Source organism: Cinclus cinclus, chromosome 1 (genome assembly GCF_963662255.1).
Source record: "Cinclus cinclus chromosome 1, bCinCin1.1, whole genome shotgun sequence".
NCBI classification, from domain to species: Eukaryota; Metazoa; Chordata; class Aves; order Passeriformes; family Cinclidae; genus Cinclus; species Cinclus cinclus.
In genome coordinates, this window is record NC_085046.1 from 91,711,613 (window position 1) to 91,725,334 (window position 13,722).

Genomic DNA, 13,722 nt, shown 5'->3' on the forward strand with positions numbered 1-13,722 from the left:
CTGTTCTTTGTGGTACATGTTAATTTTGTGTTCTCCATCAACTTCAATTTCTGTCAGCATCCTGCTTGTTAAGCAGTGTTGCTTGACAAGATCCCTTGCTAATGCTACATAATGTGCATAGATGTCTCCTTCCAAAGTGGAGTTCCTATGTTAAAGCTGGCAGTGCCCTGCCCATCTGAAAAAAGACCTGTATTTCTTTGTGTGTGATACTGTCACACATAGTCTCAAGGATTAGAGCCTGCTCTGATCCTACCCTTTTCTGGTAAAAAACAAGGATGGGAATATTGTAAGATCAAGTCAAGAATGAATGCTGTAGCAGGGAGAGATTTCAGATGACGGAATCCATTCTGTCTGCATATCCTTCATTTTTAACCTCTGCTTAAAAAGAAAAGCAGCTGACTGTTGACAGCAACTTTTTCATTTGACCCACTTAAATTTCTTTTTGAGACTGTTTATTCTACTTGAGATTGATGTTCATGGATATGGAAATATTTACTTCTGTCTATATTTTGTAGACCTTTTTTATTTCTAGGTAGCTTATTGCATCCAAAGCAATCAGATCTTGATTTAAGGAACTTCTAAACAAAGTGTGTGTAACTTGGTTTAATTTTACTGGTATATCTTCTGAAACCAGCTGTTTAATTTTCTTTTTTTTTTTCTAAGCTTTAGAAGAAATATATTTGTGGTAAATGTCCAGGTAACTAACTTACTGACTTTTTGAATATCCATTGAGGGATTTACACACATGTGTTTTACACTGCTGGTCCTAAAAAAAAATTAAAATTAATGCTGATGAAACATCTATGAAATAATTTTTTCCACAACATAACTAACATAAATGGGTTTTATTTTTAGGTTGTTACAGGTGTTCAAACAATGAGAAGGAAATGGCAAGAATGTAAGTGTGCTCAGTGGGGTGCAAATTGTCCAGGGTAGTCTCTGCAGTGCCAGATACTCACCAGCATTTTGGTGAACTGGACAAAAACTGGGTTGGGGCTCTATGCTTATAGTTAATTTGCAGCACAGAAAGTGACACAGAATTCTTAAAGCACAGCTATAACTCTTATCTCTGGAAGAAAATTTTCTGTTTTACTAGCCATTGATATTCATAAAAATATAGGAATGTGGTATCTGTGAGATTTCCCCACTTAATGTTTTAAAACTCACTGTATCATGATGTTGTCCAGGTGGATGGACAGTATGGCTGAATGCCACTGGAGGAAATGGCTAAACTTTGCTATGATTGGCATTGCCTGAAAATAAAGATTTGAATAATGTACTTAACATATATTAGCATGTAAATGGTACCTTAAAATATCTCAACAGAAATAATGAGATCATCTAAAAATTAGCAGTGTTGTACTTCAAAGAGGATAAATAGCCATTTTGAATCTAGGAAAGTGGTCTGAAATAAGTTGTGTCCTATTCCAATTAGATTTCTTGACTGTAACCTGTTCATTAATGTGTCTTATTTTGCATGTGACTTTGTGGCATTCTACTACATTTATAGTATTTACATATTTTAGGAAATGCAGGAATCTGATTATAACCAGGGTATAAAATACTTTAAACTTTGTTGCCGATTTGTAGATCGTGTTTAGTATGCTGTCACATAATAATGCTTATAAAATTATTCTTGGTGTTTGTAAGTATGATTGCACAGACACAGAACTAGGTGAAATCAAAGTGCAGTAGTAGAACCACCCTCTATCAAGATAATGTCCACTGTGCTACATTTCAAGCATGTTTGTTTAGCTCTTGCAGAGGACAGCTCTTCAAAAGCTAAAGTTCAGAATGTGGATGTGCCCCTTAGTAAAGGAGAAAAAACAGATGATGAAGATGGGAAACTGACAGACCCTACTCAAAGTAAGAAGGAAAAATATTTAATTAATGTTTTGCTTTTTTTTTTTTAATTTTCACCAATGCATGAATTATTTACTACTGTATGTGCCTGTTCATGGCTTCCACAGCCTAGTTATAAAGGGGAATTTGCAGAGTTGTGTGGATTACCTTGGTGTCTGTGGCAAAGGAAGGAATAATCCCAGTATCTGTGAAGAAATCATTCTACTTCTACTGATGTTGTAGGTTCAATTTTTATTTTACTTCTTCATAAGATACCTAAATTCCACCTTTAGGTTTTATTGATGTTGTCTTTAGAAGTATTTTTGTTTAGAATATTCTTAAAATTAAAACACTGGAAAAACATTACTTAATATACTTTTTATTGTTTTAGATGAAAATAATGTTCAGGAGGAGAATGAAGACAGGCAGGAAGAACAGGCAAAACCGGATGAACAGGTTGAACCTAATAATGCTATTGAAAGCAGCAAAGGCAATGACTCAGAAAGGTAAAAGAAAAAAATCACCACCTTCAAATACATTTAACTTAAAGGAAAATGTTGTACATGACAATTATCTATATTGGATTTGCATAGTAAAATCCATGTCTTCTGAAATTGTGCTCAGTTGTAAACTTCTGTCATCAACAGAAAACCTGGTGTATGTAAAGTGACCTCAGACTTTGCTCTGGTTGCAGATGGATTTTGTATTTAACTATTATTCTTAATGCATAGTTACTCAAAATGTTCAAAAAGAATATTTCCTCGTGGTTTAAAACTGCCTCTGTTACAGGTTTATGTCAGATAGTTAGGGTGGTACGTGACTTTGGAAGGGAAAGACAATCCGTAATAATTGAAACAGATAGGGTTTCTGCTTTACAATTTATTTTCTGGAGGAACAATCAGTGTTTCAAAGGAGCAGCTGTGTTCTAAAATGGTGAAACTGTGCTTGTTGCTTGTGAGCATCTTATTAGTAACAGAGTTGTGAGTTGAGTGACTGTTAGCCTTTGTGTGAGGAGGACATCTCCAGTCTTGGTCATCCTTGTGCAGCACCAGAAGCCACAGGAGGGTATTTGGAAAGGGATATATACAGGCATCAACCCAAACACAGGACTTCTGTTCCAGCGATTTATTTACTTGTTTTTTTTCTCCATGGCATTCCCTTGGAATATGTTCTAACTCTAAACCAATAAAATATCTCCCAGGCATAGAGGGCTAACACCTTTTGCTTGTTTATTCTTAAAGGAGAAATTTACATGATCCTGAAGTACATTTTTTCAGACTTGCCTCTCTGTGGAGCAACCATTATGGAAAACAATCAGTTGAAACCAGACTTAAGTCCAGGTTTATGAATCTTTGTGTTTACTTAATGGCTTTCAAATAACTAACAATTCTGAATCAGAACTAGTTTGTGAGAACAAGAATAGGAAATGAATTAAAGCTCAGCTATCCACATCTGGAGATCCTGAGGTCTATTTGTGCCTGGTACTGATCTTCATTGTGTAGTCTTGTACTTTTAAATTTTAAGAACAGCTTCCTTTGGAATACCACCTAATGTTCTTCTTTTAATCTGGTTCAGATGGATTCTGGGTGACTATAGCAGCCAGGTGTTTTAGTGAGAGTCTGACTTGGAAGTTAATTACTAAATTAGGACTTCAGCTTGTTCCTTTACTATTTTTTTTTTTGTGAGACCACTGAAAAATACGAACTCAATACATAGTGTCTTAAAAGAATTAAGATCAGATCCTCAGTGACAGCTTGTTTCTACTTAAAGATTCTGCAATGTCTGTCTGAGAATTTCTCTGACTCCTTATTTCTTTGTAGTTAAGTTTCTGAACAGTCATCTGAAGATGTAAACTATTTTATCATCATCTGCTTTTACTAAACTTTCTATTACTAAGAAACATTTCAAGGCAGAAGAGGGCTTAGGCTTAGCAGTCATATGGTTTTGGTTAATTTGAGAAACACCCAGCCAGTCTCCCAGCCCTAGTTCCTGGGCTTGCAAAGGCATGGAATCTACCTATAGTAGTTGTAATGGCAGAACAGCACAAATATGTCACAGGAATGTTTAGCCATATGAATCTTTTTATGCCCACTATTTGTGTGACTGCATTGTAAAACAGTAATTTTTAATAGCTGAATTTTTTAAAGGCAAGTTTGTGGAATCCTGATAAAAATCCAGTTTTAACTCGGAGCTTTATCTCTCTGGAATGTGTACAAAAATCTTAACAGCTATTACCACCAATGTCAAGCTTTTTTATTAACTCGGGGTTTTAGAGCTTATGTGCTGCATAATCACACTAAAAAAAAACCCCCAAACTGCATAAATAATTTTTATGGTGATCTGGGAAGACTGGGATTTCTCTGAGGAAATAATGTGATCTTTCTTTCAGTGTCAGAGCTACTGTAGTAATAGTGTGTCAGGAATTTAAACTGATTATCAGTTATTGGCTGGCTGTACATTTTTGCTGGATCAGTCAACTGAATGTTTTATTTATTCTATTTTAAGGTGTGAGACCAGTAATCAATCAGAGGAGGAAAACAAGGAAGCCCAGGTGAATATTTTTCTGTTAATGGGTTGCTCCAGTTTCCAAACAGTCGGGGAAATAATTAATATATGATTGGTAATGGTGTTTCCTTGCTCAAGTTAATATTATTCATAATAAATTAGCTACAAAATTACTAAGGCAAAACTATTCACAGCAAAGTTTTTTTCCTACTTTGTTATGAAAACCTATGTACACATTTCATAAGAAGACAAACAATTTGAATTTTAGAGCAACCATAATTATTATTGCTTATTTGTATTTACTGCATATAATTGATCTCAGGACCTCTTTCTTTTTATGTTAAACAGCAAGAATTTACAGCAAATCCTGAAGAATTTACTAGTCAAGAAGAACTGTTGGGTTATTTGGTGAGTGTTAAATCTTATCTTGCAAGATAATTTTTGGGAAAAAAAATTAAAAAAAGAAATCACTGGTTTGCTAAGTCTAAAATGTAGCAAGTAATGAAAGGCAGAATGTAGGCAGTCTGGTAATCTAACAGATTACCATTTTGCCAGAAGGCAAGATTCAGAATAAAATCAATGTCACTGAATTTATTATGTCTATTAATTTTCAAGCTTCTAGACATTGTTTTTCATAAAGTATTGGTTTACTGTCAGAGGAATTACTTGCATTGAAAATTCATTTTTTTCAACTCTATCTTTGTTTCACTCCTTAACTACATGTTTAGGTAATATGTCCTTTTTAAAGTTTTTTTTCTCCTTTGTTTCTATAATTTTCAAATGAATAATTGGGAAAGATGTAATTCAGTAATGAAAAGAAGCAAAATGAAGACAAATATCAGAGACTGGTAGAAAGGAAAGAAGGGATTTTTAAGAAATAAAATGCAAGTTGTGTATTTAAAATGGGGCTCCCCCCCTACCCTGGCCCAGAGTGCCATAACTGCAAAATCTGTCTCTCTAAAGTAAGTGTCAGAACACCAGAACTGTGTTCACTTGTTGCAAATGTGTATTATGTACACATGCACAGCAGTGATACAATTAATAAGAGTGGAAGACTGTCAGTTTCCAGGTGTTAGATGTATCAACAACAGTTGTAGTCTTACACACAGAAAGATTTTCATAAAAGCACTGACAAACTCTGTGGAAATCTTTACTGGTTGTTGCTTGACTGATCTACTGCATGGCAATTTAGGCACTATTGACTATCACAAAATGGTTTTTTCCTCCTTTTTTTTGGGAATTATTAGGTAAAGAGATTATACCTTATTAATAAACCTTGAATTTGTTTTGGGGCATCTTCTTTCTTGGTATGATTATTGTCCTCTGAGAAGAAAAGAGCCCTCTTGGGAATGTGATTGGAGCAATGCTCTCTTTTGGAGAGTGTGAAAATCATTTATTTTTGCATCTGCAGTAATTTTTTTCAAAAGCTGCATTTGTGTTTCTATTGTTGTTGGATTCAAAGGTTTCTTATGTGGTGACAGGTAATTTTACAGGTATCTTTTTTGCACTTGCTGTTTGTATTCTGTAGAACTGTCCATTAATTATCCATACTGTATTTCTTTTATTACCTCATAGCAAAGATATCCTTGCCACAACTTAGTCTTCTTTTTCCAGATAGTTTTTGATGAGATCTTCATTAAATATAACTTGTGCAAACGAGGAGACAGAAATACTATTATGGTTAAAAATGTAATACAATCTCTGTTACGCTGTCTCATATGAGCTTAATGCTAAATCCTTATTACTTATTTTCCACTGTCTGGTGTGTTTAAAGGTGTTTGTTTCTAATCCAGAAGACTTTGACCTGTTAGGACATACCTGGAGTTCTGTTACTTTGTCCCTGTGAAAGTGTTTTCAGCAAAAATTTCTTGGTGTAGACAAGAGGGTGACACATGTAGACCTCTCTGTGAGTGCTGTTGGTGCTAGAACTTGCTTCCCTAGTAGAGCTTCACAGCTTCAAGACTGCTTTTTCCTCAGACTTTTAGGGAAAAAGAAAGTTAATGTAAGGCAAGGCAGCATGCAGTTTTAAATTCAGTAGCATCCTGGCTTTTTGCTACATTCTAGAGAAATAGGATATGATTATATTGCCTCAGGGAAGGTAATCGCATTCATTTGTATGCAGGCATCTTGGCAAGAGATCAAAATACTTAAGGAAAAGCATTATCTTCTATATATTTCCAGGCATATTTTTGTGTTACTCCTTTTCAAATTATTGTGTTGGGTAGCTGCATCTTCCTCCTCTTAAGATGCTCTTCTTCCCCCCCATTTATGGGATTAAAAATCAAAACTCTATTTGCTTTGTAATTGCATCCAAGTCTGACAGAAGGGTAGAGACACAGAGAAAATGAGATTCCTGCAGGTTTATTTATAAATTTTGATACTTCAGTTTTTCTGAGGAAAAATGTTTTATGGTGGATTGTTTTGCTTCTTTTTTTTTTTTTCCTAGCAAAGTTTTGAGATACTGAATGAAGATGATGCTTCATTTATCCTGAAAGTTACACAGACTCTCACAAATGCACTGGTGGAATATCGTCAGCAGGCTGCATCAAGCAAAGTAATGCAGATTTTGTTTTTGTTTTGTTCTACAAACCTGTAGATTCCTGTGATTGTTCATTTTTATTATTATACATAAATAGAAATATATTTATATAAATAATATTTGATATATACAATAAACAAAAAAAATTCTGTGGAGACTGTATTGTAAGTTTTGCTCATTAAATATATAAATGTTGGTAGTGATGATAGGGTAAAATTTTAGCTTTCCTGGTGATAGAAATGAAAAAACATGTCACTGATTTCCCGTGCTTTTCCTTACATTTAAATTTTCTGTTACTTTTGGTTTTAATTCTAACTTAAGCTTTTCTCATCTCTACTGACTTAACCTTACACTCCAATTCTGTATCCCATTTCTGTTCCCATGCTTCATTCACTGTGCAATCGCACATCAGTGACATGAAATTTTTTTCTTACACAACTTCTGGTCCTACTCTGTGTACTACTCTTTCTGAGGTCTCATTCTTCTTCCATTATCAGAAACCTAGTTTTTCCCCTCTCTGCTATTACTTGTGACTGACTTTTCTTTACATAGGCAGTACATATGGAGGTGTTTTGAGTACTTCTCTGAGGTTGCTGACACATTGCAGAACAATGAAGTTCTAACTGAAATAACTTCTAACCTACAAGTTGTGGAAGACCAAAATGTTTTCCCACATTCCCTTATTAGTATTCTTAACTGTGATCCTTCAACTGGTAATTTTTAAACTGTATCTTTTATTTTGAGTGTAAAATGCTTCCTTTTTAGATCTGACAAGTTGAGAATTAGGCTCAGTGAGTATCACTTAATTGCCTAGTACAAAGATTTTTCAGACATAGAGAGATATGATGGGCAGTGTATACATAGAAGTTATTAACACTATGATTTTCAAAGAAATACTTGATTTTTCAGATTTGGTAGCAGAAATATTGGTCTTTTATTTGGTTTGTGATCATTAAAAATGTTGTAGTTCATTGTTCCAAGAGGATGTCATGATGAGATTTTAAACTTTTTCTTTTTTTCACTCATAGGGCCACTTGGATGCTGAATATAATGGAGAAGCAGCACTAGAATATTCCACAGAACAGCCTGGCCAGACTTCAGCAGATATTACTGACTCTGACACTGGTAATGTTGGCTTTGCAGTCTTCAATGTGGTTTAATCTTAACACTGAAACTTGCATAAATGATAGTAAACCTTTTTCTCCTGCTTTTCTAAAAGCAGTGCTTAAGAGCAGAGTAAAGCCAAAGTAGCATAAATGAATAGTTTTGGGGTTTTTTTTCCCCATCCTCTAATAATATTAGAGAGAGAAGACTATTGAAACACGTAGATCCTACTTAGCTGTAGGATTTGGGGAGAAATTGATTTAGTACCAACCCTGACTTTTGTGTGTTCAAAGGCAAGTGTTTCTAAGGAGACTTTCCTAGTCTCTTTGGCTTCCACCCCCCCCCCCCCCATCCCCCCACCCCCAATATTTTTCTCCCTTTTTGATGGAGATGTTTTGTGCAGGTTTAGTCAAGTCAAGATATTAGTAAAAAGTTATGTGGTAGAGGGTGGATAATTTTCTTTAATATCTGAATACTCCAGCTGCTTGGCCTTAGTACTTATGTTTAATTTTTTCAAATAATCCTGGATTTCTTGGAGGTAATTTTCTTCTTAGAGAAACAAGTGACTGTTTTTCTTAAACTTAGGAAGGTACAATCCTATTCCTGGAAAGGCAAGATACCCAGAATACTGGTGAAGCCATTTCGTGTGTTTCTTTTTTTTTCTGTACAGGGTCAATTTTCTAGTTCTTCTAGAAAGTTTAGCTTTTGAAAACCTCAATTTTTACAATGGTAATAGCAAAAATTGCATGCACTTTGAATATATGGGATTTGAAACTTTTATTCTGTTTTTAAGCGTAATGGAAATAGCTTTCACCTACCTCCCCAGCCTTGTTTCTCCAGGATTTTCTGTAACTGAAAAGCATTCCTGACTCTTACTGGTTTGAAAATGTAGGAAAGTCAGATGTGAACCATACCAGCAATGCTGCTGTGCCAGACTGGAAATGCTTGTTTTGAAAAGACCTATTTAGAGAAATAAGTAATGAAGAGTCTTCAGAATGTTCTTTTACTGAAAAGCAGTATTTCTGTTCTTTAGACTACTCAAGCAGCCAATCAGCTAAGCAGTTTTTACCAGTCAATGAAGATGAATCCCAAAACTTTTCAACTGGCTCTTTGGAAACAGTATATGAGAACAACATCACGACTGAGTTTTTGAACAGTGTAAGAAATATGAATGCTGAAGAAGTTACTGCCACCCTACACAAAATAGCAGCATCAAATCCAGCTTTCAGAGGTAATTTGCATACACAAGTATGCATATACACGCATATAAACATATGCATAACATCATTTATTAGCTCTGTGAAATAGTAAGGACTTACATGGGTCGAATTTGAGGTGTTAAGGAGGGCTGAAGGGAATTGTTTTTTCCCAACCTCTGACTTTTGCAGGATCCAGTTTAGGAATGGTAATTCAGAATAGCTGCCTTCCCATAAAGGCATTGATAATTGCTCTTTTTTTTTTTTAATTCTCTCATTTTTGCACATAACATTTACATGGTGTGAGACAGTAGACTAAAACCAAGCATATTGTTATTAGAAAATTAGAATCTTCTCTGTGCTATAAGTGGAGAAATACTAGTTCTGTGAATACCAACAGTGAAGAATTTATTTACTAGTTCCTGAAAGAAGTGCATTTGCACAGTAGCATAGAAATAATAATGAAGAGGCAAGTAGTCTCTCTTCTGCTTGCAACTTTCTAATAAGTGTCAGCTATTAAACCTTCCCACATTTTCAGCCGACTACTGCTCTTTCTTCAGAAGTTTCCTGTGTATGTTTCTAAACTTCTCAGAGTGTGCTTAGAATCATAAAGATTAAAAAAAGATCACTTAAGATGAGTACAGTATAGGAAAGCTTACAGTTTCCAGGGACGTACTGATTGTTCTCAGTCAAGGTATTTTTCTTTTAATCTCATCTCAGCATCTGAATGTTTCAGTATAACTTGTGGTTTTAAGTGAATTTTATCATAAAATTGCTTATTTTCTGATTTTGTTTGTTTGTTTGCCTTTAACTAAGGAATTGATATACCAAATGTTATAAGGATCCTGACTCAAAGTGGAACTCTGAGGGGACCAAGAAATGGCAGCACACAATAGGTACTTAATAAAGATAATATAGCAATGTTTACTTTCTGTACGTTGCTTCTTACAGAAGTAAGAAGTAAGTTTGCTGTTTTACTTCAGTTGACCTCAGTGGAGTTACTTTGTCACCTTTAAATTTTGTACAGTGTTTTTTAAAATAAATTAATAACTTGGTTTTGATATTCTTGTTATTTATTTCTCCATTTAGGTGAAAGTTCTATATTGTGAAAGGTTGTAAAGCTCATGTTCATACTTTCTGTGTTAAAAAAAAAGCTTTTTAAAACAGCTAACTTGTTTTCTTCAGTATTATTAAATAATGTACATTGACAGTCTGATCTTTTCTGTTAATTCTTTTACAAAGAATTATCAACAGAATTAACTACTGCACTCAGCACTACAAACTCATCCTAGTACAAATACTTGGAAGTTATTCCCTGTGGCTGCTGGGACTGACTAAAAAACCTTTGTAATAAAAAATCCTTACCCATATAAGGGTTATGAACAGGTCTCCAAATTTTTTTTTTTAAATAAGATTAAAAATAATAAGAAGTCGGCGCTGTCAGTCTCGTGCTGAGATGAGAAGTGCCTGGGTTACAGCCAATTTATAGAAGTTTCAGCAAACTTAGTAGAAGTTAGGTATGTTCTGCAAATTTAAAGTTACATCCCAACAGGTGTAACCAGGCTAAGAGGCACTGACATGGTGGCAAAAGTATCTTTTGTCTTTTATCCTGCCAGTGTTAGAATGAAATGAAAGCTGGCTTATACTGTCCATCAGGCCCTTTTACTGTGAACTTTTCTCCAGCTAAAGTAGTACTGGTTCTGACTGAATGCACTGGTCTGATTAAGTCATTAATGACTTCTACTTTTGTAGGAGGGTGAAAAAACGTTTTAAATGGTTAAAAATTAGTTTGCTTGAGAAAAAATATTTTTTAAAGTGAAGCTGTGTGATTAAAATTCACTTTATGCTTGTGATGCTGGGGTGGCATTCAGTGGTTCTAATTAAAGCTCTTCAGCTTTGCAGCCAAATACTGGTATAATTTAGACATGCAGGGGCCAGATGGCAAATGAACTTTTTAGCGTTAACTTACTTTTTTTGAGATCTCGATGGAATTTGAGAATCCTTGTCCTGATGGTTTCACATCTTCATACCATGGAATACAAGATGCAGTAAAACTAAGGTAACAAAGAAAGCAGCAACAAAATTTATGTGTTTTATTATATGAACAGACCCAGGAAGGAAATCGGTTCATGGACAAATTAAAACACTGTTTTAAAGAAACTCTGAGGGATTTATGTAATGTGTCTAAATCTCTTCTTATCAGAGGCAGAGATGGAACCAAATTTCTTACAGTCCATTTACTTTGTATAGGAACAGTGTTAATGCCTGCTTAATGAAGGTGAACTTAATCAATCTAAATTCTGAATTCTGAAAATAAAAATAGAAACATCTTTTTCCTGATTGGTTTCAATGTGCAGAACAATCTTTGTATTAAAATAATAAAATCATAATGCTCAGCTGTTGTAAATGGCCATCTCTGAGACAGCTTCTTTTTCTTCTTACTGTGGAGTCATTCCAAGTGGAAATAAAGTTGCAATAAAGTTGAAATAACTTGGATTTGAGGTGGATTTTTTTGCTTGGGTGCAGGAGGAGCATGCTGAAAATGAAAAGATCCCTAAATCTATAGTGCACTGACATAGCTGCAGAGTGCTGCTGTACCTTTCAAAGACAGCTGAGAAACCTGAACTGGGTAAGAGTCACCAAGTGTATGCTTCTGGAAACATTTTCAAGGAACACAGTCCAACATAGTCCATTCAGCTGTACAATTATTTTAATTTATTTCTAACCTGGTGCAAATAGAGGCTGAAAAAGCATTGTATTATTTTGTTCTTATATCTGCCTCTGTTTTGTGATGGCTTAGTCTATTCTTATACTAATGGAAAACTGCCTATTTGTTCCAAAATGTGTTTTAATGTTTTACTTGTGCCAGTACTACAAAGTAAGGGAAAAAAGCCATAATCTTTACTGGTAATGTTTAAATAATGCTGTTGGCTGTATTTAATATTATACATTTTTGGTTTCTCACAATAATAGCAAGGCAGGCTTCTAAGGTAAATAGAGAATTAATAAAATTAAGTCAAGTAATAACAAGAAAAATTAAACCAAGGGAAAATTAATTTTCTGTAAAGCTTCATCTAGGTTTTCCATATTTTACTAAGACCAGAGAGCTTCGAGGAAATTATTTTTAACAAAGAGCTATACAACAAATAGCAGAGCTGTTCCCCACAGAAGGGTGTTCACAGGTTAATTGACAAGAAATAAAAAGTTTAAAGTGTGCAGCTGCAGAGTTATTGTCTGGTGTGAACTGAGACTTTATCTGTTGTAGACAGGTATGGAAAGACCCTCCTCATTTGTTGCTTCCTGGGTCTCCCAGGGTTTTACACTCTCTGGTACAGAAATTCATTACCCCTTTGGAGCAGCAAGCTTCATCTGGGTGCTCATGTACAAAAGCGTGTAGCATGCCTCATGGTTTATATGTGAAATAAGCACCTCATATATGTGAAATAGTAACCTCAAATGCCAATGCTGACTCTGCAGTGCCTTCACTGAAAGAATCACTGAGTCAAGGAGGTTGGAAAAGGCCTCAGATAAAGTCTAACCCATGACCCAACACCATCATGTCTTCTAAACCGTGGCACTCTTGTCTTTCCTTAAACACCTGCAGGGATGGTCACTCCATCACCTTCCTGGGCAGTCCATCCCAATGTCTGATCACCCTTTTCAGTGGAAAAATTCCTCCTGATGTCTCACTGAAACTACCCCTGGCACATCTTAAGGCTGTGTCCTCTCATCCTGTCACTGGTTTCCTGGGAGAAGAGGCTGACCCACACCTGGCTACACTCTCAGGTGGTTGTAGAGAGTGATAAGGCCCCCCCGAGTCTCCAGGCTGAATAACCCCAGCTCTCTCAGCTTATCCGGCTACTGGTTATTAATGCGTTCTTGTTGTCTGCTGTGGTGCTAGAGCAGCCGTGCTTCAGGGGAACGGAGTACATCTTCTCAGAACCACAGAACAAACCAGGGTGGAGGGGACCCACAGAAATCATCGAGCTCAGTTCCTGGCCAGGGGCATATCCTGCACAGGATACCCCAAGAGTCTCACCATGTGCCTGAGAGCCTTGTCCAAACGCTCCCTGAAGTCAGGCTTGGTGCTGTGACCACTTCCCTCGGGAGCCTGTTCCAGCGACCAAACACCCTCTGGCTGAGGAACCTTTTTCTTCCATCCAGCCTTAACCCTCCCCTGACACAACTCCAGGCCATTCCCTCGGGTCCTTTCCACCGGTCACCAGAGAGAAGAGATCAGTGCCTGCCCCTCCTCCTGCCCTCTCGAGGAAGATGCACACAAGAAAAGCCCTATTCCAGACGAAGCCGAAGTCCTGGCGCTGTGTTCCCGCCGGGCCGGGGACACCGGCGTGCCCTTCCCGGGGCCGCCCCGCCTCCAGGGGGAGCCAGCGTGCGCGCGGCCGCGGCGGAAGCGCGCGTCCCCCCGGCGCGCGGGGCGGGCGCTGGCGGCGCCGCTCACGTGGCGGCCGCTTCCGGGCAGGCGTTCGGCGGGGGCGGAAGCGGGGCTGGCGCTGCCGCGCGCGTGGTTGGTGAGTG

The 13,722-nt window shown here is 36.7% G+C and overlaps 1 protein-coding gene across 1 annotated transcript; it reads left to right on the plus strand.

Annotated features, from left to right (window-relative positions):
- Positions 1 to 285: 285 nt before the first annotated feature.
- Positions 286 to 10,658, plus strand: LOC134048610 (uncharacterized). The gene is made up of 9 exons (XM_062500481.1): positions 286 to 898; positions 1,756 to 1,866; positions 2,234 to 2,348; positions 4,348 to 4,393; positions 4,696 to 4,755; positions 6,794 to 6,901; positions 7,915 to 8,011; positions 9,024 to 9,221; positions 10,003 to 10,658. Exons 1-9 carry the CDS (start codon positions 877 to 879, stop codon positions 10,080 to 10,082), a joined length of 837 nt encoding a protein of 278 aa, XP_062356465.1. The 5' UTR covers positions 286 to 876; the 3' UTR covers positions 10,083 to 10,658.
- Positions 10,659 to 13,722: the final 3,064 nt, after the last annotated feature.

What these genes read in the sequence shown, in the direction of transcription:
- LOC134048610 (XM_062500481.1), top strand. Translation starts at nt 877, where the DNA reads ATGAGAAGGAAATGGCAAGAAT. An exon ending in AAAGGCAATGACTCAGAAAG is followed by an intron (nt 2,349 to 4,347) that starts GTAAAAGAAAAA and finishes TTCTATTTTAAG; the next exon opens with GTGTGAGACCAGTAATCAAT. An exon ending in AAGAACTGTTGGGTTATTTG is followed by an intron (nt 4,756 to 6,793) that starts GTGAGTGTTAAA and finishes TTTTTTTCCTAG; the next exon opens with CAAAGTTTTGAGATACTGAA.